The 27,284-nt window shown below is 44.4% G+C and overlaps 1 protein-coding gene across 1 annotated transcript; it reads left to right on the forward strand.

Moving 5' to 3' along the window:
• The first annotated feature begins 3,407 nt into the window (after positions 1–3,407).
• CCR3 (C-C motif chemokine receptor 3) lies at positions 3,408–23,472 on the forward strand. The gene is made up of 2 exons (XM_081816624.1): positions 3,408–3,491; positions 19,016–23,472. Exon 2 carries the CDS (start codon positions 19,026–19,028, stop codon positions 20,103–20,105), a length of 1,080 nt encoding a protein of 359 aa, XP_081672750.1. The 5' UTR covers positions 3,408–3,491; positions 19,016–19,025; the 3' UTR covers positions 20,106–23,472.
• Positions 23,473–27,284: the final 3,812 nt, after the last annotated feature.

Here is a 27,284-nt window from a genome sequence, read left to right on the forward strand (position 1 = left end):
GATGAGGAAACAGTTCCCTGACCAGAGCCCCCAGTGGAAGGGCTCCCAAGATTTGTCTCTTGCCCATGGAGCGCGCTGCGGGGTCCCTCCCCAGAGGATCCAAGCCACTGCTGGATTCCACACACCCCAGCAGTGCCCCCCAAACTGTTTAGACCTCTTCCTGTCAGCTTTCCTCTACCACCATTGCCAGCACTCGGCTTGTTCCACAAGGTAAGGAAGTTCTTCGGTTGCTTAAATCATTCCAGAAGAATTCTAAGTCCACAGTGAAGGGGGAAGACGGAGCTCAGGGGTGGTTGGCCGCGTACTGGACAGAGGGCCCACTCCCTACCCAGCCCTATCCCTGCCACCCCCGCCTCCTCCTGAAAGACCCTTGGGTGAACACCCAGCTTCCATCTCCCCGGTGCAGGAGGTGCAGTGACTTTTGAATTTGGAAAGTTTGGAAGAACAGCAAGGAAGCCTTGGCTCAGCTCCAGATAAAGCATCCAGCTCTGCGGTTTGGCGACCAGGGTCATCTGTGGCCCCTCGATGTCTTCACTTGCTCAGAACCAAAGAGAAAAGGGGACAGGTGGGGAGTGCAGGGGTGCTGACTTCTCTTCAGATGATGCTGAGCACCAGAAAACTAGGTTGGCCATAAATGCTGCAGAAATTCATTGGAGGAGGTGAGGACCAAGCACCTGCTATGGGGTGAGACACTGTAGTCCTGGTCAGCACTGGTTGGGCCTTTCCCACAAGCAGGCACCGGGCAAGGCACTTTCATGGGCCACCTCGCCTGAAGCTCCTGTCCATGTGTGCTGTTTGCAGACGAGGAAGCCAAGCACAGTGCCAACCACCTGGACTCCGAGTCCAGGCTTTCTAAGCAGAAAGGGACATCCTCCTAGGGGAGCTGGACCTTGACTGCAAGAGGGGGTGCAGACCAGCAGAGGGGAGAGAGGGCGGGACAGCCTCAGGCAGGTCTGAGTCCCCCGTGGGGCTTGAATGGGAGATTTGGGGGCAGAAAGAAAGATCTGAGAAACACCGCTGGAAACCCTGGCATTTTCCAATCCAGCTTCCCATCTGCAGAGAGAGTTGTCCTTATTCTCAAAATTTGCGTGACTGTTCTACATGGATGGCTGTTTCTGTGATTTGTCCCGCATAACCGACCACCTGGCCCTGCACGTACACAAGCAGGCTGAGCAATGTTGTTTATGAGACTCGTGCTGTGTCACTGACCTTGGGGGCCTGGTTATTTAAAATATATTATCTGGCCTCCAGGTCAGAACTGGCTCTTCTGTTCTCGTTGCCAAGAACTACAAATCTGATCTCACGTCCCCTCCTGCTCCAGGCTGGGCTGGCCCCCCCAGAATGGAATCCAAGAGTGGGGTGCAGACACACAGAGCCCAGGCACCTTGAAACTATAAAAACATGATAACATAGAAAGGCAGCTCGCTCCAAACTGCAAGTAGGCCAACAAATGTTTAACTTCAAACCCTCTCATTTGCCCTATAAATATGGCCCTTCTGGGAATGGTCACTGGGAAGTCTCACCTGAGGGGAGGATGCTCCGCCCAAGCCTCTCTATCTGGACTCCAGGCTGGCTGTCTCCACCTGGCTTCCTCAGCTGATGAGGTGGGATGTAGTAAGTACCCGATTTGATGTAACTTTGCCTTGTTCTCATTTATTACCTGCTATTCCCTTCATCTATGTGTAGATTCTTTTCCTCTTCTGTTTCTATTAGGTTTCTATAATAATAATAATACAGTTTTCTTTCCTTTTCAAAAGCGAAAACACAGCTGTTGTGAACCTTTTCCCCAGAACATTTACAAAAATGAGGTCCTTCCTTTACTCTTTGACTTGTTCAATGGGTATTCACCCAGGCCATTAGTGTGCAGGCGAGGGGAGGCAGGGTAAGCTGTGGGGGGGCCTGGCCCCTGGTTCCAGGGACCCAAGCTATGCGTCCCCAGCTCCTTCAGGGGGCTCCTAGGATGGGCCCCCCTGGCAGGACACCCTGTAGAGACTTCTACTTCTCTGGGGCAGAAATCTGCCTCCTAGCAGCCTCTCCACCTTGGCCTCAGAGAGCTGAAGGGAAAGGCCAACTCCATTATAATGTAAAACAACTTCCTATCTTCTTCTTCAGACTAGAAGCTTCCAGTTCCTCTAACTCTTCTCTGGCAGGGCTTCTAGGACCCACCTGACACTGAATGCTGGCTGTCAAGCTCCCTCAAACTCCAGCCTCCAGGATGCCCGTGAGCCCTCTTTGGCAGAGTCCTTGCTTTTTCCCCCATCTTTATCCTTTGAAGCATGTAGCACAGCCCTGCATACATAACAGATATGTGATAAACACTTGGTGAACTTCATTGACATGTCCACTTAGCCAGTTTATCAGAGCTCTTCCCACAAATGTTGGGTGACATGTTCTCTGTGCCCAGCATCAGAACAGGTCCCCTAGACACACCAGCACACAGAGCAGGCATGTGTCACAGTGGTATTCTACCCAGAGCTTATGTTTGTTTAGCCCTATATATTCCACAGAGCCTTTTCCCATATTCTAGTTGTTTCCATGTCTACCCTATGATTTATAGATGAGAAGGCTGAGGTCCAGCAAGACCTAATGATGAACGCAAGGTTATGCTGCTGTGGGGGCCACAGCTGAAAGGTATTCTTGGCTCTTCTTGGGTCATCTCCACCTTGATTCATCGAAGTCTCCTGTTGAGTTCTGTAGAATAATTCGGTTATCCCGCAGTCTACATGGTTCCTTTCACAGGAAAATTCTGATTTCATTAAAAAAAATCCTTTTAGTATTGGGATGCCCGGGTGGCTCAGTTGATTGGGCATCTGCTTTCAGCTCAGGTCGTGATCCCGGAGTGCCAGGCTCAAGCCCTGCGTCAGGTTCACTGCTCAGCGGGGGGTCTGCTTCTCCCTCTCCCTCCGCTCCTCTCCCTGCTCGTGCTCGCTCGCTCTCACTCACTCTCTCTCAAATAAATAAATAAAATCTTAAAAAAAAAATTCATTTTAGTATTGAAGAGCAATTGACATACTATTAGTTTCAGATGCACAACATACTGATTCAACAATTCTATACGTTATAATGCTCACCACCATCTGTCAGATGTAGTCACCATCTGTCATTCGATTGATTTTACTTTTTACCCTGCCTCCCCTGGGTCAAGGCAATGCTTATTCGAGAACTATCTCCACCTTCCGAAATAAAAAAGAAAAAGAACAATGCCAAGAGAATGCAGAACCCTTAAAATAGCTGTTGAACATCAACAGAATTCATCTCAAGGATTACTCAACTGAGTGCTTTAGAATGTCATGTCAATGGTAGAAAAGAAGAACTGTACCAAACTTGATATCTTCTGAAAACTTGCAAAACTGAGCAGCTAGTCTGTTTAAAAGAGGAAGCTGTATTGTTTCCTACCTTACTAATGTCTCTGATCAGATGGTATCTTCATTTCATGAGTGGCGAGACCTTAGCTGTCACTGGATGCATAACGGCCTTTGCTAAAGTAGCAGGTACTGCTTGTCTTCTTTTCTGTTCTCATCTGGGCAAGAACTTATTAAATGCAATAGATGTTAGTTTAGACGTTATTTCCGGGTAAACCGTCAGGTTTCTAGGAACAAGGAGTTGGAGAGAGGGGTCTAGGCAGGTGGGAGCAGTACCTCCCAGAAGTGCTCTTGGATTGAGGAGGCAGAGGAGAGGGGCCCAACTGCGATTTAGTAGGTAGTGTGGGGCCAGAGTGGGAAAGTTTGTTGTGACATATGTCCATTTTCTTATTGCTTTTCTCCCATTTTCCTTTCTTTTCTCCCACCCATTACCATGATGTGCTTGCTTCTCCCAGTCATCCCGACTTGGCCCTTTATACCTCTTTAGTCAACATGCACGTGGCTGTGCCCCCGGTGTGTTCCCTGTGCTTTCATAAATTCTCAACTGTTGAGAAGGTGACCACTCCAAAAGGATTACACTAAATAGTTTTGTGTTTATGGATATTGACTTGTAAGAAACAGTCAGTGAAGATAGAATTTACATATGTATGTGTTGTGTATAGGCATTTATACATTACATTTGTATATAATTTGTGTGGTGTGTGTTTGTGCGTGTGTGTATTTTTAAAGTGTTCATTGAAAATCCACTCTAAGACTATGAGATGAACCAGTTAATCAACGGATTTGGTCTTTGTGTCTGGATTTACAAGGTTGACTGTTTGTTTTTCCTGGACCTGTAACTAGAGGACAGGGATAGAAATCCCTCCTAATCTTTTGGGAAAACTTGGATTGATGGGGATGGAAGTTAACTGTTGTTTGACAAGTGTCTCCAGGAACGGTGATGGGAAAATGGCGTCTTTGGTATGTGGAAGTGATAGGGGTATTAGTCTGTCACTCTTTTAAGAAGGTGGTAAGGATGACATTGAACCATGCAGGATGAGTTATTTCTCCTGGGGTAAGAATTATATGACTCAATAAGAAGAAAGCAGATGTATCTAGCGGAATGAAATGGGTAAAGGGCACAAACCGGTAATTCACAGAAAAGGAAATATGAATGGCTACTAATTACAGTTAAAAAAAATTTCTCAGTAATTAAATAAATATTAGTTACAAAATAATGACATTTCTTTTGCCCATATAATTGGCCAATTTTTTTTTCTTTTCTGTCTTCTTGGTGTTGATGGATGCTTGCTGAGGCCCACACCATCATCTATGAGTGCCAAGAATATATACATTGCTATGCACTTTCTGGAAGCAATATGGCAAAAATGCATCAACAGACTTAGAAATATGATCACAGGTAGAAATTGTGCTATGGGAAATCTACTTTAAGGAAATAATTTTAAAAATAACAAAGATGTTCATTGCATTATTTATAAAAGTGTATTTCTGGAACAACTTGGTCACACAATAATAAGACAATGATTATATAACCATGAATATCTATACAATATTTTGGAGTCTTTACAAATTATACATTTTTAAAAATATTTATTTGGGAGAGAGAGAGCATGAGTGAGAGGGGTAGAGGGAGAGGGAGAGAGAATCTCAAGCAGACTCCACGCTGAGCATGGAGCCCAGGACCCTGAGATCATGACCTGAGCCGAAACTAAGAGTTAAGAGTTGGACGCCACCCAGGTGCCCCTACAAATTACATTTTCCAACAATTATTGACCACATGGAACAAGGTGCAGAATATACAACTGAAAATACCAGAATACAAAAAAATGATATAAAAGTGTGATATCCATTCTAACAAACGTGGTACCTAGAAAGGAGGCAGAGTCAGCAGTTCTTTCTCCATGACCCAGGTAGGGATGGTAGTACCAGTGGCCAGGAAGCTGAGCCCTCCGGTCATGCTGAACACCCCCCAACCACATTATTTTGACCACATAGTCATGCCTTACCTATGGAAACATACTCTTCACAATCATCTCTTTCAACTAAATAACATGTCAGCCTGTATCCAACGAAAATTCAACCACATTTGAAACACCTGATGTTGAAATATAAGGAGTAAATCTAATCTTTTACAAGGATGTTGGTAAAAATATCCAAAATCATTTGGCAGGTGGATAAAACCAAGTCACTTAAAACGAAATGACCACATTCCAAGAATGGGGTGTAGCCTTTGCTCTAGTAACTCATGATAATTATGGGCCATTGTGAAATTCTACCTGCTGCCCTAATATACAGTGCTGGGATGTGTCTGCAGCTAGCAAGAAGATTGCATTAATCATGATTTCAAGCTTGGGAGGTGCTTGTGTGTTGCCAGGGAGGGAGCTTCCTGGCTCGCCAGGCAGCCCATTCTGAACCTGGTAGTTCCTGGCAAGTCGTTCCCCATGTGAATGTGGTCTCCTCCAATGCTGTCAGATTGCTGTGCTCTGGGGAGTCTACCTCCTCTTCTGCAGAAAAAGCTATCACATCAGTCTATCTCAAAGGGACTCTTCCATCTCAAAGGGACCTAAAACATTGCCTAATTCAAAGATTAATTAAATTGAACTAAAAAGATTAGATGGGTGCCTGGGTGTCTCAGTCAGTTGGGTGTCTGCCTTTGGCTCAGGTCATGATCCCAGGGTCCTGGAATCAAGCCCCAGTTGGGCTCTTTGCTCAGAGGGAAGCCTGCTTCTCCCTCTCCCACTCCCCCTGCTTGTGTTCCCTCTCTCGCTGTGTCTCTCTCTGTCAAATAAATAAAATCTTTAAAAAAAAAAAAAAGAAAAAGAAAATCATAAGGAGGGGCACCTGGGTGGCTCAGTCGTTAAGCGTCTGCCTTTGGCTCAGGTCATGATCCCAGGGTCCTGGAATCAAGCCCCAGTTGGGCTCTTCACTCAGCGGGGAGCCTGATTCTCTCTCTCCCGCTGCCTTCCGCTCCGCCTGCTTGTGCACACATTCTGTCCCTGTCAAATAAATAAATTAAATCTTTTAAAAAAATAAAAAGATCAGAAAACTTTGGTCCAGACCAAAGAGATACAAATACTGGCAAAAAAAAAAACAAAAACAAAAAAGAGGAACTGAAATTAATCTGAGAATTAGAAGACTTGTATTTTTCATACAAAACATTCTGAGTTCTGTCAACTATAGCTGATGTTCTGATGTTCCTGGACCTTTATCATCCTAGGCTGTCCCGTACTCAAGATGGGTACTAACCCTCTTAAAATGGGGTACCTGGGACAAAACATCGTATTTCCAATGTGCAGTCTGCACAGTAAAAAGCAGAGTGAAAATTATTCTGGTCCATCCTTCTGTCCATTTCAGAAGTCTTTATTAAGCAGCTATTAATTGTCAGGCATTATATGGACACTAGTCACCGGTTCCACACTGTCCAGTATGGTGACTACCTGCCCCATGTGGCTACTTAAATTTAAATTCACTGAATTTCAATAAAATGAAAAGTTCACTTTCTCAATAGCACTAGCCACATTTCAAATGCCCAACAGCCACTTGGCTAGTAGTGCCTTGTTGAACAACACAGATACAGAACATTTACATCACTGCTGAAAAGTTCTATTGGACAGCGCAGTGCCAGATAATTATTTTTTTTCTGACTACTCCAGGTTCTCTGTAAAACAAAACAAAACAAAAAAGAAGTGAAAAGGGAGGGAGGCCTGGCTTAACTGTATAAGCGGGAAGCAATTTGAGTAGCTAGTTGGATGGGTAATTGGATGGATAAATGAAGGGGAGCTGGGTAGAGAAGTGGATGGAGAATCAGGTAGGTAGATTTCTCTTGTTCTGGATGATCTACTAATACAGACTAAAATTGAATTAGCTTGCTGTGTCACAGTGTTGACAATCTTTAGTCTAGTCCTAAATTCCCCCTGTTCTCACCGGAGCTTAAGGAGGTTGGAGGGTAAGTAACTCAGAGACAGAAAACAGATTCATAAAATTTAGGAGAGACTTCATGTCACTTCATCCAAGAGTGGGGGAGCTTGAAGAATCACTGGGGCCTGGATCCCACCTCCAGAAATTCTGATTTAACTGCTCAGGGGTACAGCCTAGCATTGGGATTTCAAAACCTCCCCCCATGGTTCCCATGTGCAGCCCGGGCTGATAACCACCACCGGAGTCAAACTTCTTCTCACTGTGGAAATCCCCTTCTGCAATGTCTCTGCCAGGCAGTCACCCAGCCTCTGCTTGGATGCCTCCAGGCACAGTTTGCTTAGCAACTCACAAGGCACCTATTTCATTTTGGGTAATCCCATTCAAGCTCTTTCTTATGTAGTGTTTGAACTTGCCTCTTGGAATGACCTCTTGCGGGTTCTGGAGGGCACTGGTGTGAATCACGTTCTGATTCTCATCTACACACCAGTATCTTGCTCTCTTTCCTACGTGCAGTGTCTTTTCTCTTGGGTGGATGGACGCCTCTGTCTCCTTCAACTCATCTTTATTGGGTAGGGTTTCCTCTCCCCTACATTTCAGTCGGGCAACTATCACATTAAATGTCTTAACTGGGACCTAGCACAGTGCTTTGGATGTAGTCTCAGACCACTTGAAAATCCCGTCATGTGCTAACCTGTAATTCTAGTTGACCATAAAGTTAGCATGTGATGGGGGTTTTTTAATTTTTATTTATTTTTTTAAAGATTTATTTATTTATTTTAGAGAGAGAGAGAAAGCACAAGTGGGAGAGGCAGAGGGAGAGGGAGAGAGAATCTCAAGCAGACTCTGAGATGAGTGTGGAGCCCGACACAGGGCTCATAACACTGAAATCACGACCTGAGCTGAAACCAAGAGTTGGACGCTTAACCTACATCACCACTCAGGTGCCCCTGGGTTTTTGTTTTTTTAAAAAAAACTTCCTGTGTAAGATCATCAATTGCAGCATTATTTGAAATAACAAAGAGTATCTGTTTACAGAGGATTAGCTAAATAAACTGGTATATCCACACAATGGATTCTCGACAGCTGTAACAAAGAATAAGAAAAGCTTATGTTGTGAGGTGGATAAAGCAAGGTGCATGATGATGAATGTAATGTTCTGTTTTTATGCAACTAACAGGGTAAGATTAAAAAATATATTTATATTCGATTATAGTTGCATATGGAAATGTTTCCCTCCCAGGCAAAGAGTGGGCGGGCTTGTGGTCAACCCAGTGTAAAATTTTGGGGGTTCCTACACTCACATTCCTCAGCTGTGAGGCAAGCCTGCTGTGTGCAGGGGCCTCCTGGGCCACTCCACATGGCCCCCCTGCAACTTGGCAGCATGGAGAACCAATGAGGACATCCAGCCACATGCCTGCTGTGCCGTTATAAGTCCTTTGTCCTTATCTAATTGTCATGTGCCTTCCTCTGGTATCTGTGAAAAAGTGGCAGTCTTGCTTGTTAGCCTGCAGGTAGGGTAAGATCTTAGACCCTTCACATTTCTTGATGTGGAAGAGGTGTACAGGGATGAAGTAGGATGAGACTTCTTATTGTGTATCTTCTCATAGTACTATGTTTTGAACCCTTTGATTGTGTGTATTACCTACTCAATCATAAATAGCATGTAATTTGAAATAAAAATGTTACCCTTGTGAAGAAAACAATTTCTTTCATATAAATATAGATTAAGTTAATGGAAGTGTTGTATGCAGATTAGGGGAAGTGATCATTTCTCAGCATCCTGAGGTGGTCAGAATGAAGTGCCCAGTAGAACTCCCCCTGATTCCTGGTTGTCCTCAGTTTTCTGGGAATTCATCCATCTATCTATTATCTATCTATCTTCCTATCTATCTATCTATCTATCTATCTATCATCATCTATCTCTACCTATCACTACCTGTCATCTTTGTGAAAGATAATCCGACCTCTGATTATCTTTCCATTGGACATGTCAGTGAGTAAATGGATTAATATAATTCGGGGTTCCCATTAGGTTCTGTAATTTGGTTGAGATCCAAACTTGTTTGTAAAAATTCAAACTCCTCATTTAGAGTAACTAAAGATTTTAATGAAGGCTGAAAAGTCTGGTTAAAACAAATTATCGGATGCCAAATCTTTGTTGGTTTCCTAGAACCTTGGGTAATGGACTACCAACTGGATATTTGTAGAAAGATAAGCATTTCTGTTTAGGTGGAAGAGACACTTGTTCCTCTGAAGTCATATTATATTACGTTGGACAAGAACCTAAGAAATTTTGGAAAGGCCTGAGAACTTGAAAGATAAAGAAGGTCAATGGGTGGGAGTGGGAGAAGAACTGACATACAATTGCCTGTCTCTATGTTCTAGATGTGCTCGCATGTGTTAGTTCATGTTATCCTCGCACCACTCTTCCCTCCTTGACACCTTCTTTGCTTGGTTTCTGGGACACCAGCTCTTTTGGTTTTTCTTCTACTGTCCACTCCTTCTGAGACTCTCTTGCTGTGTCCTCCTTGTTCCTCTGACCACTGATTTTTGATATACCTGAGAAAGCCACCCTTTACTATCCATACTCCCTTCATGACTTAAAACACCATCTATATGACAACAACTGTCAACTTTAGATCTTTAGCCAAGAGCTCTCCCCTGGAGCCATATATCCAACTGCCTACTTGCTAGACGTCTCCACTTGGATGGCACACAGGCATCTCGGACTTGACATGCCCCAGCCTTCTTTATCCCAGCTGATGGCAACTCCATCCTTCCAGTCGTGCAGGTCAAGACTCTTGGAGCCTCTAAGCCTTGACCATTTCTCACTCACATCCAATCTGTCAATACATCCTTTGGTGCTACCTTCTGCATTATGCTGAATCTGTCTACTTCTTGCCTTTCTACTCCTACTACCATGTCCAATCCAGTATCACATCTTGCCTAGATTATCATGGAAGGCTCCTTACTGGTCCCCTGTTTCCAAATTTAATTCCATAGTTTATTCTCCTCCATAGACTATTCTCCATAGTCTATTCTCCACTCCAGCCAGAGCAGTTTTATAAAATGTAAATTGGATCATGTCACACCTTCAATGGAAACTCTCCATTGGTCCTCACCCCATTCAGAGAAAAGCCAAAATTCTTCAGTGGCTGCACAGCTACACTGAACCCCTGCCCACCCCTCCCCCACATCTCTCTGACACTTTCTCTGGATACTCACCCCTCACTCCTCCTCTGGCCACACTAGGCTTCTTGCTCTTCTAAGAACATATCCAGGCACTTTGCCATCTCAGGACATTTGTACTTGCTATTTCTCTGCCTGGGGCTCTCATCCCTCAGATACCTCTCCAATTCATTCTCTCACTTCCCCCAAGTCTTTTCTCAGTGGGCTCCTTATTGACACCCCCTGTCCAATTTAAAAGTGCCCACCTCCAACCCCACCTTATTCCCTTTCCCCATCTCCTACTTTATCTCTCTCTGTAGCACTCATGACCATCTGAGACCCTGTAATTTTTAGTTATTTATTCTCTGTGTCCCCAACTAGAAAATAAGTTCCATGAAGTCAGGAAGTTTGGTCTGTTCTGTTCCGTGACATTTCCTGTGTCCCCTTGCCTATCATAGGTGCTAATATGAATGGCTGAGGAGCCCCATGAGGCAGTAACTCTTCTCATTACCATGTTGCACCTAAGAATTCTGAGACACAGAGAGGTTACTTGTTCTAGGTCACATAGTCATTTCTTCAGACACAGTAATGAATCATTATCCTACACTGAAGAGGACGAGGGATACATAAGAAAGAAAATCTTATAGTTATGGATTCCCTTGGCACCAGATACCAATGAAGTCAAAAGTATCTAGGGTCTTGGGCACAGGACTTGATCTTAACACCAGGTGGTTCTTGCAGGAATGATCACCACTAGGAGTCATCTGTGGGCAGGGCTCTTCCAGATGGGCAGGTAGAGTCAGAGTGGCAGGCAGTGACTTTACACCTGCTCTCTTCTCTATATTCTTTGGATGATTTATCAAGTTCCCCTGAGAGGCTGATCCCCTCAAAGAGACAAAGCACTCACACATACACACGCAAGAGCACGCACACACACACACACGCACGCACGCACATACAATCCAGATTAGTGACTTCACTAAACTGGGATATCATTCAGCTTGTGGTTTTCTATCAGACATGCCTGATTTTAACCAAACTCCCCCTATTGTCAAGGATCAGTACTCTCCATTAGCAGCATAACGGATTTCCATTTTAGTGGAGTTTTGTTATAAAATGGATCTTAAATTAGCAATATCTTTTTTCACCCATCTGACTAGAGCTTGTTGATATTTACTTCTAAAAGCATTCAGACAAGCCTGAGAAATATTGCAAACGATCAGCTCAGAGTATCTCTGGCTTTGGCTGCCATAGACAGACTCCAGGCTGTAGCATTGATGCTACAGGGATGTGGGACTGGGGGAGATTTGGGGGGTCATGACTTTCACATACAGTAAACGTCCACAGTGAGGAAGTGATGCCGAAACTGAGAAAAGTGTTCGCTGTCTCACCGAAGGTCCCCACCCAATGAGTGGATGCTGACGGGTAGGTGTGGCTCTAGAGAGCCTAGGTTTCTTGGAGTCAGGAACACATGGGCTTAAGTCCCAACTCAGCCATTTGCTCTCTGTGTGATCGTAAGTTATGGAATTGCTCTGAGTTCAGTTTTTCTTTTTCCTGAACTCAGTTTTCTTTTTCAGCCATAAAATAAGAATAATAAAAACATCTACCTCCCACAGCTGTCGTGATAAGTAAATCATATGAAATAAGTTTCTGGGAAAAATATTAAACAGGTATAACTCAAAAGAAATGTTAATTTTCTCATCCTCTAAAAGCCCCAAGTATTCAGAAAGCCTCATGTTTTTACTTTTTTTCAGGCTTATGTCCAGTGATTTAGTTTTTAAATTGCCATCCACTCTTGGAGAGCCTTACTGAAATTCTTAAGAGCTTTGATCAACATTAGACCATCCTAGAGGACATCCTAGAGGACAATGAAGGGACTGTTAATTAGTCTGTGCTTCGGGGTCTTTGAAAGACCTGGGGGGGGATCATGTCCCATTAAAATCAGGAACCACTGTTACTTAACATCATTGTGTAAATTTCATCCAAAGCAGCAAGGTGAGAAAAACAAAGGAGGAATATGAACAAGGAGGTTATAATTAATGTCAGCCCTGTTTCACAGCTAATGTGATTATCTATCTAAAAGTCCTAAAGGAAATTATTTTTAAAAATCAGTAAGGTGATAAGCTTTTAAAAAAAAAGTAATTTTCTTTCCTACATATCAACCATTGATTAGAAAATTCATTAGGGAAAATAATATCTCATTTGTAGTAACCTCAGTAAAAAACCAAAACCAGATAGATAAAAACAATAGGAAATGTGCAAGACTGATAACTAAAAGAACTATAGTAAGTACAGTAAGTACACATATCATGTTCCCAGATACAAAAACTTGATATTGTAAAGTTATCAATTCTCCCTAAATTTATTTATAAATGTAATACAATTCCATTCAAAATTATGTCTTTATAAGTAATTAACCAAATGATCCTAAGGTTTATCTAATAGGACAGAAGCCTCTACAGACAAGACACATTTGGAAATGAATAATGAAAGAGAGCCACATAATCAGACAATCTACATAAAAGACCTAATACATCCAAATAATGAAAAGAGTGTTTCTGGCACCAAAATCAGAGATCAGAGGAGTGGAATGTAAAGTACACAAACAGAATCAGGAATATTAAAGAATATATAACAAAGGTGATGTTTTGAGTCTGAGTGGTTATTCACCCATTTATAGAGAAGGAAAATGGAAATGCCTTTCATGCCATCGATCAAACTCAATTAAAAGTGGGTTAGAGGGGCGCCTGGGTGGCTCAGTCAGTTAAGCGTCTGCCTTCGGCTCAGGTCATGATCCCAGGATCCTGGGATCGAGCCCCACATTGGGCTCCCTGCTCCGCGGGAAGCCTGCTTCTCCCTCTCCCACTCCCCCTGCTTGTGTTCCTTCTCTCGTTGTGTCTCTCTCTGTCAAATAAATAAATAAAATCTTTAAAAAATGGATTAGAGATTTATATGTAGGAAATATTGAACCACAAAATACCAGGATCAAGTCTCAGCTCTGCCGCGCACAGAATAGCCTCAGGCGAGTGACCGAGCTTTGCCAAGCCTCTGTCTGCTCATCTGTAAAATCCGGGGATATACAAACCTACCTTGCAAAGTTGTGAGATCAAGCAAACATATGTAAAGTGCTTGGCCTAAGGAAGACTCAATTATCATTGACTCTTATCTTACATTGGTTATGTGTAAAGAAAGTAAACTTCCTGAACTCAGAGACCATTTTCTTCCCACTATTTTGTCCCTTCGCAGGTGGTGGTCGACAATAAGGAAAAAAAAAGCATCGAAGAGTTTGACCGTATTATGCATTATTTGATCCAGGCTGAAAAATGAGTATTTGTTCCATTCAGAGGCATTGTGTGGGCTGGTGCTCGAGATGAAGGAATTGGGGTCACAGCTCACTGGTTTTATTTGGGATATTTTTGGAGTTTAACAAGCGTCTCTGAGTTGACTCATTAGGAGAAGCTCCAGCTTGCATCTGGGGAGGTGTTCGAGGGTGCAGGGAAGTAGTCTCCACTTCTTCAAAGGCAAAGAGGTGTGAATTACTGTAAACCCATGTTTACTCAGGGACATCTAAACGCAGAGTCCAGTCACATAGGTTGAATGTCTGGGGCAGCAAGAGAAGAGCAGGGCCCCATGGTTATCCTCCAACTTCAGCATCTGCCAAAAGCACTGAGACTCACAGAGTAGGAAGGAGGAAAATGGGGGGGGGGGGTGACAGTGTCACACACCAGATAATTTGGAAACATTCTGGGAGCCAGTGTCTACACAGCCCACATATCCACATGCAGGTGGGCGCCAGGTCATCTGAAGGGCTTTTCAGTCTTCCATGGAGGCTGGCCAATTCAGGTCTCAAGACCTAAAGAGAAATCTCTAAGAGAAATCTCCCCTCCCCCAGTCTGGTGGTTTTACGTTAACTCCACCCAAGACAGACGAGAACCAAACATTAAGATCTTTAAAACAAAATTCAAATGCTCTACCTAGTGTGACTTCCACTCTGAGTTTCTTAGATCTCAGTTTGCGGTTTCAGGTTCTGATGACTAAACTCTTCATCTTGCAATTTGCCCACGTTTTCAACCCAGTTACCTTTAGAAAATGTGTTTGCCAAATCTCCAGCAGCACCTGCTGGAAGGCACTCGCTTTTCATTATAGTTTAATGGCTAAGCAAATATTTAAAAATTCCATATCTTGCAAGTTTAAACATGATCATCCACTTCCTTTCTACAACTGTTTTCATTATTTGCCCTTTTTTTTTTTTTTAAGAGAGGGAGAAAGTGGGGCAGACGGAGAGGAAGAGAGAGAATCTTAAGCAGGCTCCACACCTAGCACGGAGCTCAACACTGGGCTCAATTCAGGACCCTAAAATCATGATCTGAGCTGAAATCAAGAGTCCGACACTTAAGCTTAATGGACTGAGCCACCCAGGTGTCCCTCCAAAACTAGCTTTTTTTTTTTTTTAGGTTTTATTTATTTGAGAGAGAGAGAGAGCACGCGTATGAGAGAGCATGAGCAGCGGGGAGAGGCAGATGGAGGGAGAAGCAGACTCCCTGCTGAGCAGGGAGCCCGATGCGGAACTCGATCCCAGGACCCTGGGATCACGACCTGAGCCGAAGGCAGGTGCTTAACTGACTGAGCCACCCAGGCGCCCCTCCAAAACTAGTTTTATTAATGACTACATAATAATCTATTGTCATAAGTGGACTACAATTTATCCAAAGTTTCCTTCACTTGTCAAACATTTAAACTGTTGCCATTTCATTGTTTCTTTCCATCATGAAAATGAGGCCACAATAAACATCCTGTTTTGGTTTGGTGGATTTCTTCCCCTTAGGGTAAATTCTTCCGCTCTAGAACCCCTGGATCAAAGCCATGTGTATCTTATTGGTTCTTGTTCCCCACGAGATTTCCTAAACTTACCGAACCAAGTTATGTTGCATCAGGAATGCATAATTGCTTCAGGGTCACTCCAACCTCACCAGCACTGGGGGGGCATCATTTACTTTTTTTTTTTTTTTGATGATTAAAATGGCATTCCAAACTTCAATCTATTTTCTAAAGAAGCATCTCTAGGGGTGCCTGGGTGGCTCAGTTAGCTAAGGGTCGGACTCTGGGTTTCGGCTCAGGTCATGATCTCAGGGTCCTGGAATCGAGCCCCGCGTCGGACTTCCCGCTCAGCAGGGAGTCTGCTTCTCTCTCTCTCTCCCTCTGCCCCTCCTCTCTGCTCGTTCTCTCTCTCAAATAAATAAATAAAATCTTTAAAAAGAGAGAGAGAATTATTTCTAATTCTAGATGTTTATTCTCAATTCAGCCTAGCAACATTCATTAAAATTTTAAATTGGTGAATATAGAACTCTGCTTGTTCCCATGGAGAGGTACCCATTACATATTACACAGTAAAAATTGAAGATTTGGGGGGAAGGGGGCAGGCTCCTCTCCTTCTGACTCCAAGAATTGTGAGAGAAGAGTCAAAGGTCACAAAAGGAAGCAGTCATGCATATAGGTTCCTATCTTCCCCACCCAGGCTTTGACCAGAGTTGGGTGGTGTGAAGGGCTGTTTGATAGACTGAGGGGGGGCCCTCCAAGAGGATGTCTCTCTGCAAGTCACTTCCTTATTCTCATGGATGGCCAGCACGGTTAAGCTGGTGGTCAGGCAGAAAAATAATTTAGTTTGTACCCTTGAGTGTCCCTTAGTTTGTACCTGGCATGGACATGGAGTCAAGGAGCAGTATGTCTATCTAGGTGCCTGCCAGTTCTGGAGAAGATGCTTAGCCTGGGCCCTAAGCCTGATGATGTGGCAGGAACAGAGAGGGTCCTCCATTCCAGCCAGAGCTGGAGAGGTCACTGTGCCCAGGCACGACTAAGAATGAGTGGATCATGAGGCCGTTAGCTACGAAGCAACAGATGCCAGCCAAAAGTTCAGGGTTGGGACTGGGTCGTCCTTCCTCAGCAGACACCAGTCACATAAGTAAGACCAACAGGAGACCCTCTTCCCCCTCTGCCCATGCCGGCCCCTCCCCCATATCTCCACTGCCATCTTAGAAAGGACCAATGAGAGAAGATAAGAAACCCAAATTAAGAAGCTGGGAACGTAAAGAGGATGAGCAAAACTAAAGTCATCCTTCAAATGAATGGGTCAGGCTAAGATTAAACCACTTTGGACTAAAACTGTGAATCCTTTTTCCTGCTTCCCAGTGGAAAGTTGGTAAGATCTAAATTGTTTTGGTGACTAAAGGAACATCATCATGTGGCACAGCTGAGTTGTACTGTGAGCAATTTTAGTGGACCAGCTAAAAGAGCATGAACTCATTTTCTTGGTAAAACTTGTATCCATGTATGCATATCTGCATAGAGAAACATTACTAGTGGTAAACTGCATGGGGGAATTTGGGGTGGTTTTTACTTTTAGGTTTTTTGCCTTTCTTTATTATTGGTTTGTCTGTTTGTCTGCTTACTCTTATTGTACCATATTTCCAAAATGCAAAAAGACATTTTTAAGAGCTTAATTCAAACCTCTTGACTATTTCAGACTGAAATATTCATTTTGATTTGGACCAAAAACCATTTCAGTTTTCATATCTTGGACCCATGTAACTAGTAGTCAAGGACTTGGCTTCTGACGCCAGAGAACCTGCATGTTTTCCTGTGCGTTGCACTCTAGGGTCCCCAAAAAGATTCTATAATTTTATCATGGTCATGTTGAAAGTGACACATGAATTAAAGACATGATCATCAAGTTGAACAAAACCTTAGTGATTTTTTTTTTTTTTTTTTACTTTGACTTGTTTTTAGATCCATCTCAGAGAAAAGGAAAGATAATGAAATAATTAAGTGGAGGCTACTATACTTTTGCTCTCTGGAGCAAGCAGCTCTGTTCTTTTTTTTTTTTTTTTTTTTTTGCTTTAGCCACTAAAATTTAGAGAGGGATGCTCTCTGTGATTGTGAATATGTAACAGACAAAATAATGGGCATTTTTTTCTCAACGACTGTGAATTATGCCATTAGGAATTAGAATGCTGATAAGATCATACAAATCATTTGTTTTCAGTCCCATCTTCCACCTCAAAAGCCTAGATGTGTTATTGATCAGTGGGATGTACTAAGGCAGAGTCACGGAAATAGATAAAGTTCTATCCAAGAGACCCAACTTCCTCCCTAATTTTATATGAAATGGCTTCTCGTTGCTTTTCTTTCAGTCCCACTTCCTACCAGTTTTAAAGTTTTTTTTTAAATCTTATTTGATCCTGAACATAACTTCAAGTGGTATCATGATCCTCATTTGGGGATGAGTAAATGAGGCTCAAAGCTAAGTTTTTGCCCAAGTCCTGCAGCTGGTGAGAAGAGTGGCTGGGAACGGCTCCAGCCCACATCCATTCTCTCTTTGACTACACAAGACCCTGACAGGTGCTGACCACTGGGGTCCCAGTATTCTATTAAGAATCAAAGATAATGCCTTACCATTGGCTCCAACAATTGCATTACTAAGACTTACCTTGAGAAATGCCCATTGACCTATATTCATGTCCTCACACTTGTCCCTTCCTCAGAGAAAAGAGAAAGTCAGTAGGACTTCTTCCAAGGAAACAGTGCTGGGATTCACTGTCCTCCGTGGAACTCCTTCTTCTCCAGTGAAGTCTGTAATCTTAAGAAAAACAGCCACTGGCCCTAGGGATCCTAGTTTAAAAAATACCAAATCTGCAAAGAAATTCCATTGGCCTATCCCTCCCCCCAGTCCCTTTATGTCCCTCCTTTATGAAGGAGGAACTCCAAGGGGTTTGCTGTTGGCACAGGGCTGGCTTATCTCTACATTATCAGGAGCCAGTAAAGGGCAGCAGCTTAGAACTGTAAGTATCACACTAGTTAATAATAATTATGATGATGAAGTCTTCAAAAGTTAAACTTGAAAATCACTGCATTAGAATCTACTGAGAAAAAAGTTGTTCATAGATACTGAAGACCTAGCCTGAACCTTTATATTTACTTGTTAGAGGATTTGGGGTAAATTACTAAATTTCTTCAAGGTTCAATTTCCCCATCAGCTATGATGAACAGAACCTTGTTAAGGGGCCACAGAGAGGGGAAGTTATTTGTAATAATAACAATCACTATTATTATTATTATAAGCGTTTGGTTTTTAAATAGGGAAGCTGATTTTGAAAGTCATATATAAACTATAAAACATAAAATTCAAAATGCCTGGAAAGATACAGCAATAATAATCAGCATAATATTATTGTTCTCATTCCCCAGCCTGCTTTTCCTGCCATGTATTTCCTCCAAATGCTTGCAGAAACCAACATCCCCATTCTTCACCACCATCCGTCACATTTCTGTTTCTTTTCCCATCGTGAATTGTGCTGACTTTCAAAACTTCACGTTTTTTGTTCCTGGCACCTCTCCCCACCCCAGCATCTCCGACATAACCTTTGAAATACATGCTGAAGAAACTTTAAATGTCTAGGCTGTTTAATCACATGTGGTTTTGTGCATAAAAGGATAAATCAATGGGTGTGGCTCACCAAGAGTGATTGTGCCTAATTGTGTGGTTGGTGTTTGTTGTTGTTTTTCTATCACAGGGACAAAATAATGGAGGCCTTCACGGCTGTGATGAAGACCATGGATGAGTCTGTTGAGACTACAGTGTTCGACTATGAGAATTCACTGCCATGTGAAAAAGTCAACATCAAGCAGCTAGGAGCCCAGTTCTTGCCCCCACTGTATTCCCTGGTGTTTGTGGTTGGTCTGCTGGGCAATGTGGTGGTGGTGGTGATCCTCACGAAATACAAGAGGCTCTGGATTATGACCAACATCTTCCTGCTCAATTTGGCCATTTCTGACTTGCTCTTTCTATTCACCCTGGTGTTCTGGATTCACTATGCTGAGTCGAATGAATGGGTTTTTGGCCCTTCCATGTGTAAGCTTCTCTCTGGGCTTTATTACATGGGCTTATACAGTGAGATCTTTTTCATCATCCTGCTGACCATAGACCGGTACCTGGCCATCGTCCATGCCGTGTTTGCCCTTCGAGCCCGGACTGTCACTTTTGGTGTCATCACGAGTGTTCTCACCTGGGGCCTGGCAGGGCTAGCAGCCCTCCCTGAATTTATCTTCCATGAATCCCAAAAAGAGGCCCAACAGTTTGTCTGCTCACCTATTTACCCAGAAGACCAAGAAGACAGATGGAAGCGTTTCCATGCTCTGAGAATGAATATCCTGGGTCTCATTCTGCCTCTGCTCATCATGGTTGTCTGCTACTCTGGAATTATTAAAACGCTGCTGAGATGCCCCAGTAAGAAAAAGTACAAGGCCATCCGGCTCATTTTTGTCATCATGGTGGTCTTTTTCATTTTCTGGACACCCTACAACCTGGTCCTCCTCCTCTTGGCTTTTCAAACGATCTTCTTTGAGACCAGTTGTGAGCAGAGCAAACAGCTGGACGTGGCCATGCAGGTGACGGAGGTGATCGCCTACACGCACTGCTGCGTCAACCCCATCATCTATGCCTTCGTTGGGGAGAGGTTCAGGAAGCACCTCTGCCACTTCTTCCGCAGGCACGTGGCCACCTACCTGGGCAAATACATCCCATTCCTTCCCAGCGAGAAGTCAGATAGAGCCAGCTCGGTATCCCCATCAACAGGGGAGCAGGAATTGTCATTTGTATTTTAAGACCGATGTGCTGGATCCATGAAGCAAATGCATTACGTCAATCACATTGACCTCAACGCCAACCCTCTAAACTTCTAGCTCAATGCTGAAACTCTTAAAGACATTAAAATATAAACTCAATGGTGTCAGTATATGTGGGTGGCCCAGGCATTACCAGGGGTCGCTGGCTAGTCAGTTCACTTACTGTCGACCTCAAAAGACAGAGCTTTTCTTGGTTCTCTGAAGAGTTACATACATTGTAATGTCCCCGAATGTTAGATAGTTACTACACGCAGCTACTAACAGGTAAATCTTTTTAAATTTAAACCTTAACTTCAGCCAGCTATTGCATAAATGAAACATATTTCACAAAATACAATATATCAATCACAATGCTTTTAACGTGCCTAGCTCTCTCCTTGCTTGATGAAAAGGCTTTTGTTTTTCAGTGTATATATACTCCCAAGCAGCATAATGGCATGTCACCTTTGTTCCGAGAATTCTTTTCTTTTTTTTTTTTAAAGGATTTTATTTTTAAGTAATCTCCACACCCAACGTGGGGCTTGAACTCACAACCTGGAGATCAAGAGTTGCATGTCTCCACGGACCGAGCCAGCCAGGTGCCCCACCCCCCCAAGTATGCTTATTAGTGAATGGATTTCCTGTTTACACCAAATGATCAGATTTTGTACGAGCAACTCAATAGAAGAAGAGCAATTTGGTATTTTCAGCAGAGAGAATAAAGGCCTTGCTTGCAGAAACTTTTTGGAGCCCTGAAATGTGCAAACACTGTCCTCTTAAACATCAGGCTCACCATTCATCCAACAGCTGTGTATTAGATGATACAGACAGGATGCACCAACATTGATTTAAGTTAAGTGAAGGATGCACAAAGTGTGTAAGATAAACATAATCCTTGCCCTGTAAAACCTCCCACCTGGTAGGGAGTGTGAGACAGAAACAAATAACTCCAGAACAAAGAGAAACATACTCAGTGCTCTGCCTGGGCCAGGAAGGGAGAGACCATTTGTAGCTGGAATCTGAGGGAGGAAGACTTCATGGAGGAAGTGGCTTTTGAGCAGGTCTTTGAAAAAAAAAAGGCAGGATTTGGAAAAGGAGGGGACTCGGGAGAGGCACATGAAGCCAGTGGAATGCCCAATACAAAGGTGAGGGGGGAGGGCATGAACATGTGTGGACAGGAGGGTGGGGTGGGCAGGTTGGGATGGGCCATGGAATTCAGGCAAGCATCTTGGGCTTTGTTGGGAAGGCAAAGGGAGCTACTGAAGGGTTTAGAGCAGGGGAGAAGAATAATCACCATGGTGCATTAGGAAGATAGATCCGGTAACACAGGATGGAGTAGGGATCCCAGAACCATGCAGGGAGTTAGTTAAAAGAGAAAGGCACGTGTGAGCAAGGAGAGATCAATGGCTAATAAAAGAGGTGCTAGAAAAACCAAGAGACAGCGGTGAAGGAAGAGTCAAAGTCCAGGGAACGATATGGAATTGACTGAAAAAAAAAAAGCAAAGGCAAAACAGAATGTATCCTATGCTAAAAAAATAAATAAAAAAGAGATAAACACAGATTATTCACTGTGCTTGGGTGCATTGCCCATCCCTTAAAGGTTAGGAAAGAAAACAGTAGCGTTTGGTTACCTTTAGGGAGGGATGAGGGTGGAGAATCGGACAAGTGTGACTTTTCTCTGGATACCTTTGTGCCTTTTGGCTTTTGAACTATGGGAACATGTTACCAATTAAAAACATAAACAAAACTTTAGAATTATGTATTTTAAAAAAGAAGCTAGGTTGTTCTTCTGATGTGGTATCCATTCTACCAGCCATAAGGGCATTGGAAACTCTGAAGTACCTTTTGTCTTTTTTGTGGTTCAGTCAGAATGTAAATAAAGCAATCATCTGAAGACTTAACTATACATACTGGTTTTCTCTTGTCTTGTGAAGCCGTGTTTGTCCTTAGGTGAGCACAAGTGCTGGATATTGGTACTTGGTCGTATACCCAGGTGCCTGAAAGCTTTTAGGAGCTTTGTGACCCACACAGAATGGCACATAACCAAATCATGGATTCACTGTGCTCGTTTGGCCCTCCAGCCCCACGCTGTCCAATAGAACTAACTACAGGGATAGAAACGTTCTCTACCTGTATTGTCCAATAGGATCCCCGCTAGCCACATGCAGCCCTTGAAATGTGGCTACTGGACTTAGGAACTGGATTTTTAATTTGTATTCAATTTTAATTGAAATGGCCACACGTGGCCAGTAGCAGCTACATGGGGTGAGCAGTCAGCACGGACCCCCGCCACCTTGCCCTTTGCATCTGTTCTACCTACACACCAAGCTTCTGGTAGCCAGCAAACACACATCTTGAACACTGCATGACAGACTAGGGAAAATACCAGTGATGCAAAGATGAATAAGACCCACTTCTAGAAAACTCACTCGCTGTTCAGCGAAAGAGACTCATCCGGAAGCCAATGACTATAACGAAACATGATGGGTGCTTTCTCCTGCAGTAGGAAACAGAAGGGAGAATTGAAGAAAAGTACCCAGAGAAAGTCACATTCTGCTTAGATTGGCTTCCCCCAAGAGCAGATCCTGAGCAAGGATCTGAGAGCAAAGAATTTATTTGGAAAGTGCAGGGAACTCCAGTAGGGAGCAGGGAAGTCAGACAGGAATGGGAAGATGCCAACAAAGGGTTCATTATGAAGTACCTTCCACTGGGGGTGACTGGAGCTCAACACCACTAGAAAACTCCTGGCGACAGTGTAACTCACACTCAGCAATCCCACTGGAGGGGGAAGGAGGCTGGGGTATTTGCATTGCGCCCCTGTGAGTCATTGGCTGATGGTGGCTCCTGGGGGATGTTAATTCTCCGGGCACTTCCGACATGACTGGCTCTGGCAGAGAGGCCCGTCCAGCTTTGGGGAAAGCTCCCAGGCATCGCGACATGGATACTAGATGTCGGAAGCCAGCTGGGCACACTCAGTGAAGGCTTGAGGGAGAACACATTGGCTGCATATTTGAACAGGTTTGTGAACAACTTTTCCATGATGCCATGAGTGGGCGTGAGAGTGGTGTCCAGGCAAGTGGGGTCAATTTGTGGGAAAGCACAAAGGCACAGAGGTGCAGTAGGGAGAACTTTCTGTGGCAAGCCTGGAGTGACCTTGACAATGGCAGGTGGTCTTGAACACGACCCAGTGCTGACTTCCCTGCTCCTCCTTGTCCTCCGTGTTGAGCGTCACACTCTGCTAGTTTAAAGAAGATGACCCTTTTCCAGCTTGAGTTTCTGAGATTTCCTTCATATCCAGAGCTAAAATTCTAAAGTCCAATGCTTAACAAAGCAGGCTTCTATTCTTCATAGCTGTGGGCTTGCAAGAACTTCACTGGGATTTTCTTCCATTTCTGCCCAGGTAAGTCCCCAGTATAGTCAGGGTCATCTTTCTCCATCCACTGATCTCTTCCAGGGGTCCATGAATTGTGATGCACGAGCCAAAAAAGGCCCACTTCCCGCTCTGTAAATAAAGTTTCACTGAACACAGCTACGCTCTTATGTTTATAAATCGTCTGTGGCTGCTTTTGCAGAGACTGCACCACCTACAGATCCTAAAATATTTATCTTCTTGTCCTTTACAGAAGAAGTTTCCTGACCCCTTATCATCCATGCTGCTGCACAGGATCTGGGGCTCTGATAGGCAATGCCACAACAAGGGAGACCAGATTGTGGGGGAGAACTTGGGATGTGAGGGCTATAGACAAGCTGCTTAAATGCCCAGGCTAGTCCTACCTTGACCCTGGAAGCAGTTCAAAATAAACAACATAGGGTTAGGGGGGCCTAGCAGCCAAATGCTGGTCTCCAAAGCAAAAGGCTAACACTTTGTACTAAGACGGCACACTGGAAGCTTGACTGAGACACTAGAACTCCATAGATGCTGTATTCCAAAGTAGAGTATAAGCAGAACTTACACAAGAACTGTAAAAACAGGTTTTATGACTCTTTAGACCTCCCTCAACTATATTGGGAACAAAGAGGTTGCATTGATGAAAATAGGGAGATATTTGAAAAGGGGTTCTTTGTAGAAGGCCAATGGTGCGCCCTCTCCTGGAGGGGAAGAGAGGGAGACAGGTGGGTGCTTGTGCCTCACTTCAAGCCTGCAAGAATGATTCCGATGGCACTGCCCAGGAGCTTGATATGAGTTACCCTGTTAAAGAGGCACCGCGCATGGGATATAGGTGGCTGAGGGAGAGCTAGTCCACGGGCCGCTGCCCCATGCCATCCGAAGAATGGCTGCCTCTTGCAATCTAGACTTTTGGAACTGAGGAAAGCCTCTCAGTTTTCAGAGAGGGCAAAATTTTTCCTGGTTTAGTTTGAGGTCCTGGCAAATTCACCCCCATAAGCTGAAGCTCGTGCTTTACTTGCCAACACCAGCTTCGGTCACAGTTGCAGTGGGAAATGTGGACACTAGGGGGCGTCCGCCCATGCCGGAGGCGCAGAGAGCGCCCTGTGGTCATTCAGTAAGTGGAGAATATGCCCGTGTGCTAGGGGGGAGGTGAGGTCTTGATATTGCAGCAAGAAACTCAGGAATGCCTATATCTGATGTGGTCCAACTGTGTGGCAAAACTTTAGGGGATGCCATTTATGTCCCTAGGAATTGTGCAATGCTGTGAGTGCCCCAGAAGGAGGAACAGAAGACAGGAAACCGGGTCCGATTTATTAGGATCTGGGCTAATTCCCAGTTCCTTGATGTAGGATGTTGGTAAACTGGTTATAGTTCAAGGATTATGAAATTCCACTACCTCTTCCTAAACCAAAATTCAAATCTTATTCCAGAGGGCCATGCCCAAGCCCAAGCCCAAAGCAATGCGTATGCCAAAAAATGCGTGTGAATAGAAGAGAACAGAGAAAAGCAGAATAGTAGAACCTGCCCCTGTGAGAAACACCCTGATTCAACATACAGCTGCTTGCGGGGTGAAAACAGACAGTTGCTAGTGCCTGTGTGGGATCTTTTAATACCCAGAGGCCCCGGCTGCTAGTGGGTGTGGCCCTGTCTGTGTTCGGAGATCTGACGATCAGAACCGCAACTCCTCTGGCCCAGGACGAGGGAGAATGGACGGAGCGCATCTTGTGTTGTTCAGTCTGGAGGCTGTTCATCTGTCAAACCCTGGTTGGTCACATTTACTGAACATCTACATTGTCCTAGCCTTTATGGAGTGTGGGGGTGGCAGGGGCAGTGAAAGGGAAGATAAAACAAAGCCTTGGTTGCTGGCCACAAGAAGATGACGCATTACCTAGTCAAAGAGTGTATAGGACATCCTGGCCAATGTGCTCGGATCCACTCCATGCCCTTCTCCACTCTGCCCTGCGCCCGAGAAGCTGCCCTGTATGGAGGTGGCCAGCATTCTATCTTGCTCTCTGGATTGAGCCCATAGAGAGCCCCTGCAGGAGGTTGGAAGAAAGGGGGAGAGCGAGGTCTGACCCCAGCCCCTCCTGAGGCAGCACTGGGGGCCGGGTGCACCCCAACCAGCCTCGGGGGACCTCTCCATATTGTGTCCCCCACCCCTGACCCCTTTACATCTGCTAACGAGCCCTGCTGCTACTCATCTTACTCAGGGGGGATGCAGTCTCCTCTCACCCTGCTATCACCTTTGTAAATGGCCTCTTTATTAAACTCTCCTCAAATTGCCCAATTTGTTGTGTTGACTGTTTCCCATAGGGACCCTGAGTGACACGAGGAGAAGATATATAGCACAGGAAAAGAAGTTGGCAAAAAGAAAAAATAGGGTGTCAAGTAAGCATTCTGGGAGGACTTCCTGGAGAAGGAGGCAGGAGGCTGGATCTTTTTCAACAAGGTTTTTTTTTTTTTTTAAAGATTTTATTTATTTGACAGAGAGATAGACAGAAGAGCACAAGCAGAGGGAGTGGCAGAGGGAGAGGGAGAAGCAGGCTCTGCACTGAGCAGGGAACCCGATGTGGGACTCGATCCCAGGACCCTGAGATCATGACCTGAGCCGAAGGCAGACGCTTAACCATCTGAGCCACCCAGGCGCCCCAGGAGGCTGGATCTTAAAGGCAGGAAGCTACACCCTGAGGAGCACTGGGGGAAGGGGCTAAGCAAGGCAGCCTTGGGATGAGGGGGAATGTTCTGGGAGCAGAGACTAACAGTGGGTGTGGAATGGAGAAATCGGGAAGATTAGGAGTGAGAGGTCTGGAAGCAAGGACACTGTGAGGCCTGAATTAAGAATCTTAAAGCCACAGGTTTGAATGTGCCCTGTCCGCAGCAACACTGCTCCAGACACAACCTGGGAGGTTTGCCTGGCTCATGACAACCATCACCAGGCCCCTCTCAGGTCCTCTTGACTTGTTTGATTCAAGGGCTTTTGACCCTAGCCTGACGAAAGTGAGGCCACTTGGATTTCGAAAACTCAAATGAAGACACGCAGAGATGGGCAGAAGGCATTGATCCTATCATGGCTGTGGCCCAGAGAGAGGCTGCATGATCTCCTGAGGCCAGGTGGCCCTTCCTTCCCTTCCTTCTTCCATTCTGGGAGCTGTCCAGACCACACCCATGCAGTCATTCTTAGCTGAAGCTGGGACTGGTTATAAATCAAGAAAATTAACTGAGATGGAAGTGAATGCCAGGGAGCAGGTTGCAGACTCAGACTTTCATGGAGGTGAGGTTCACACCCATGTCCCAAAGTGGGAAGATGGCAGCCCATGTGATCTGGTAATGAAACAATTAGTCATCCACTAATGATAGAGCCCAGCCAGCAGTGGATGATGGGGGGCAGGAAGATGCCGTTATTCACCAGTCCAAAGAGGATGAAGCCTGGCAGAACCAGAAAGTAGGATGGGTGCTTCTGAAGGCACCGAGCACCTTAAAAAAGGGGGGGACCCCAAATACTGAAATTTTTATCTTCAAGTTAGAGTAAAACTTAGAGCCTTTCTGTGACCGTGTTGGAAAGAAACTCTTTATTACTTGCAGCGGCCAGGTTAAGAATGTTAGAAACCAGTTCAGAGCCTAAATTGGCAGGTGTCTTAATTTTGAGTTGCATACACACATTTGCCAAAAAGCATGTGTGACTATTAGAGTATGAATTGAGACAGACAGAGAACCTGTGGAAATGGGGATATCTGGAAGGATGCAGAGGACCTGGGAAACCCTGATCCTCCACTGTCCTCTAGCACACTGCC

The sequence above is a fragment of the Leptonychotes weddellii genome, chromosome 1 (genome assembly GCF_054177405.1).
Source record: "Leptonychotes weddellii isolate Sample4059 chromosome 1, ASM5417740v2, whole genome shotgun sequence".
Classification (NCBI taxonomy): Eukaryota; Metazoa; Chordata; class Mammalia; order Carnivora; family Phocidae; genus Leptonychotes; species Leptonychotes weddellii.

What these genes read in the sequence shown, in the direction of transcription:
- CCR3 (XM_081816624.1), top strand. Translation starts at nt 19,026, where the DNA reads ATGGAGGCCTTCACGGCTGTGATGAAGACCATGGATGAGTCTGTTGAG.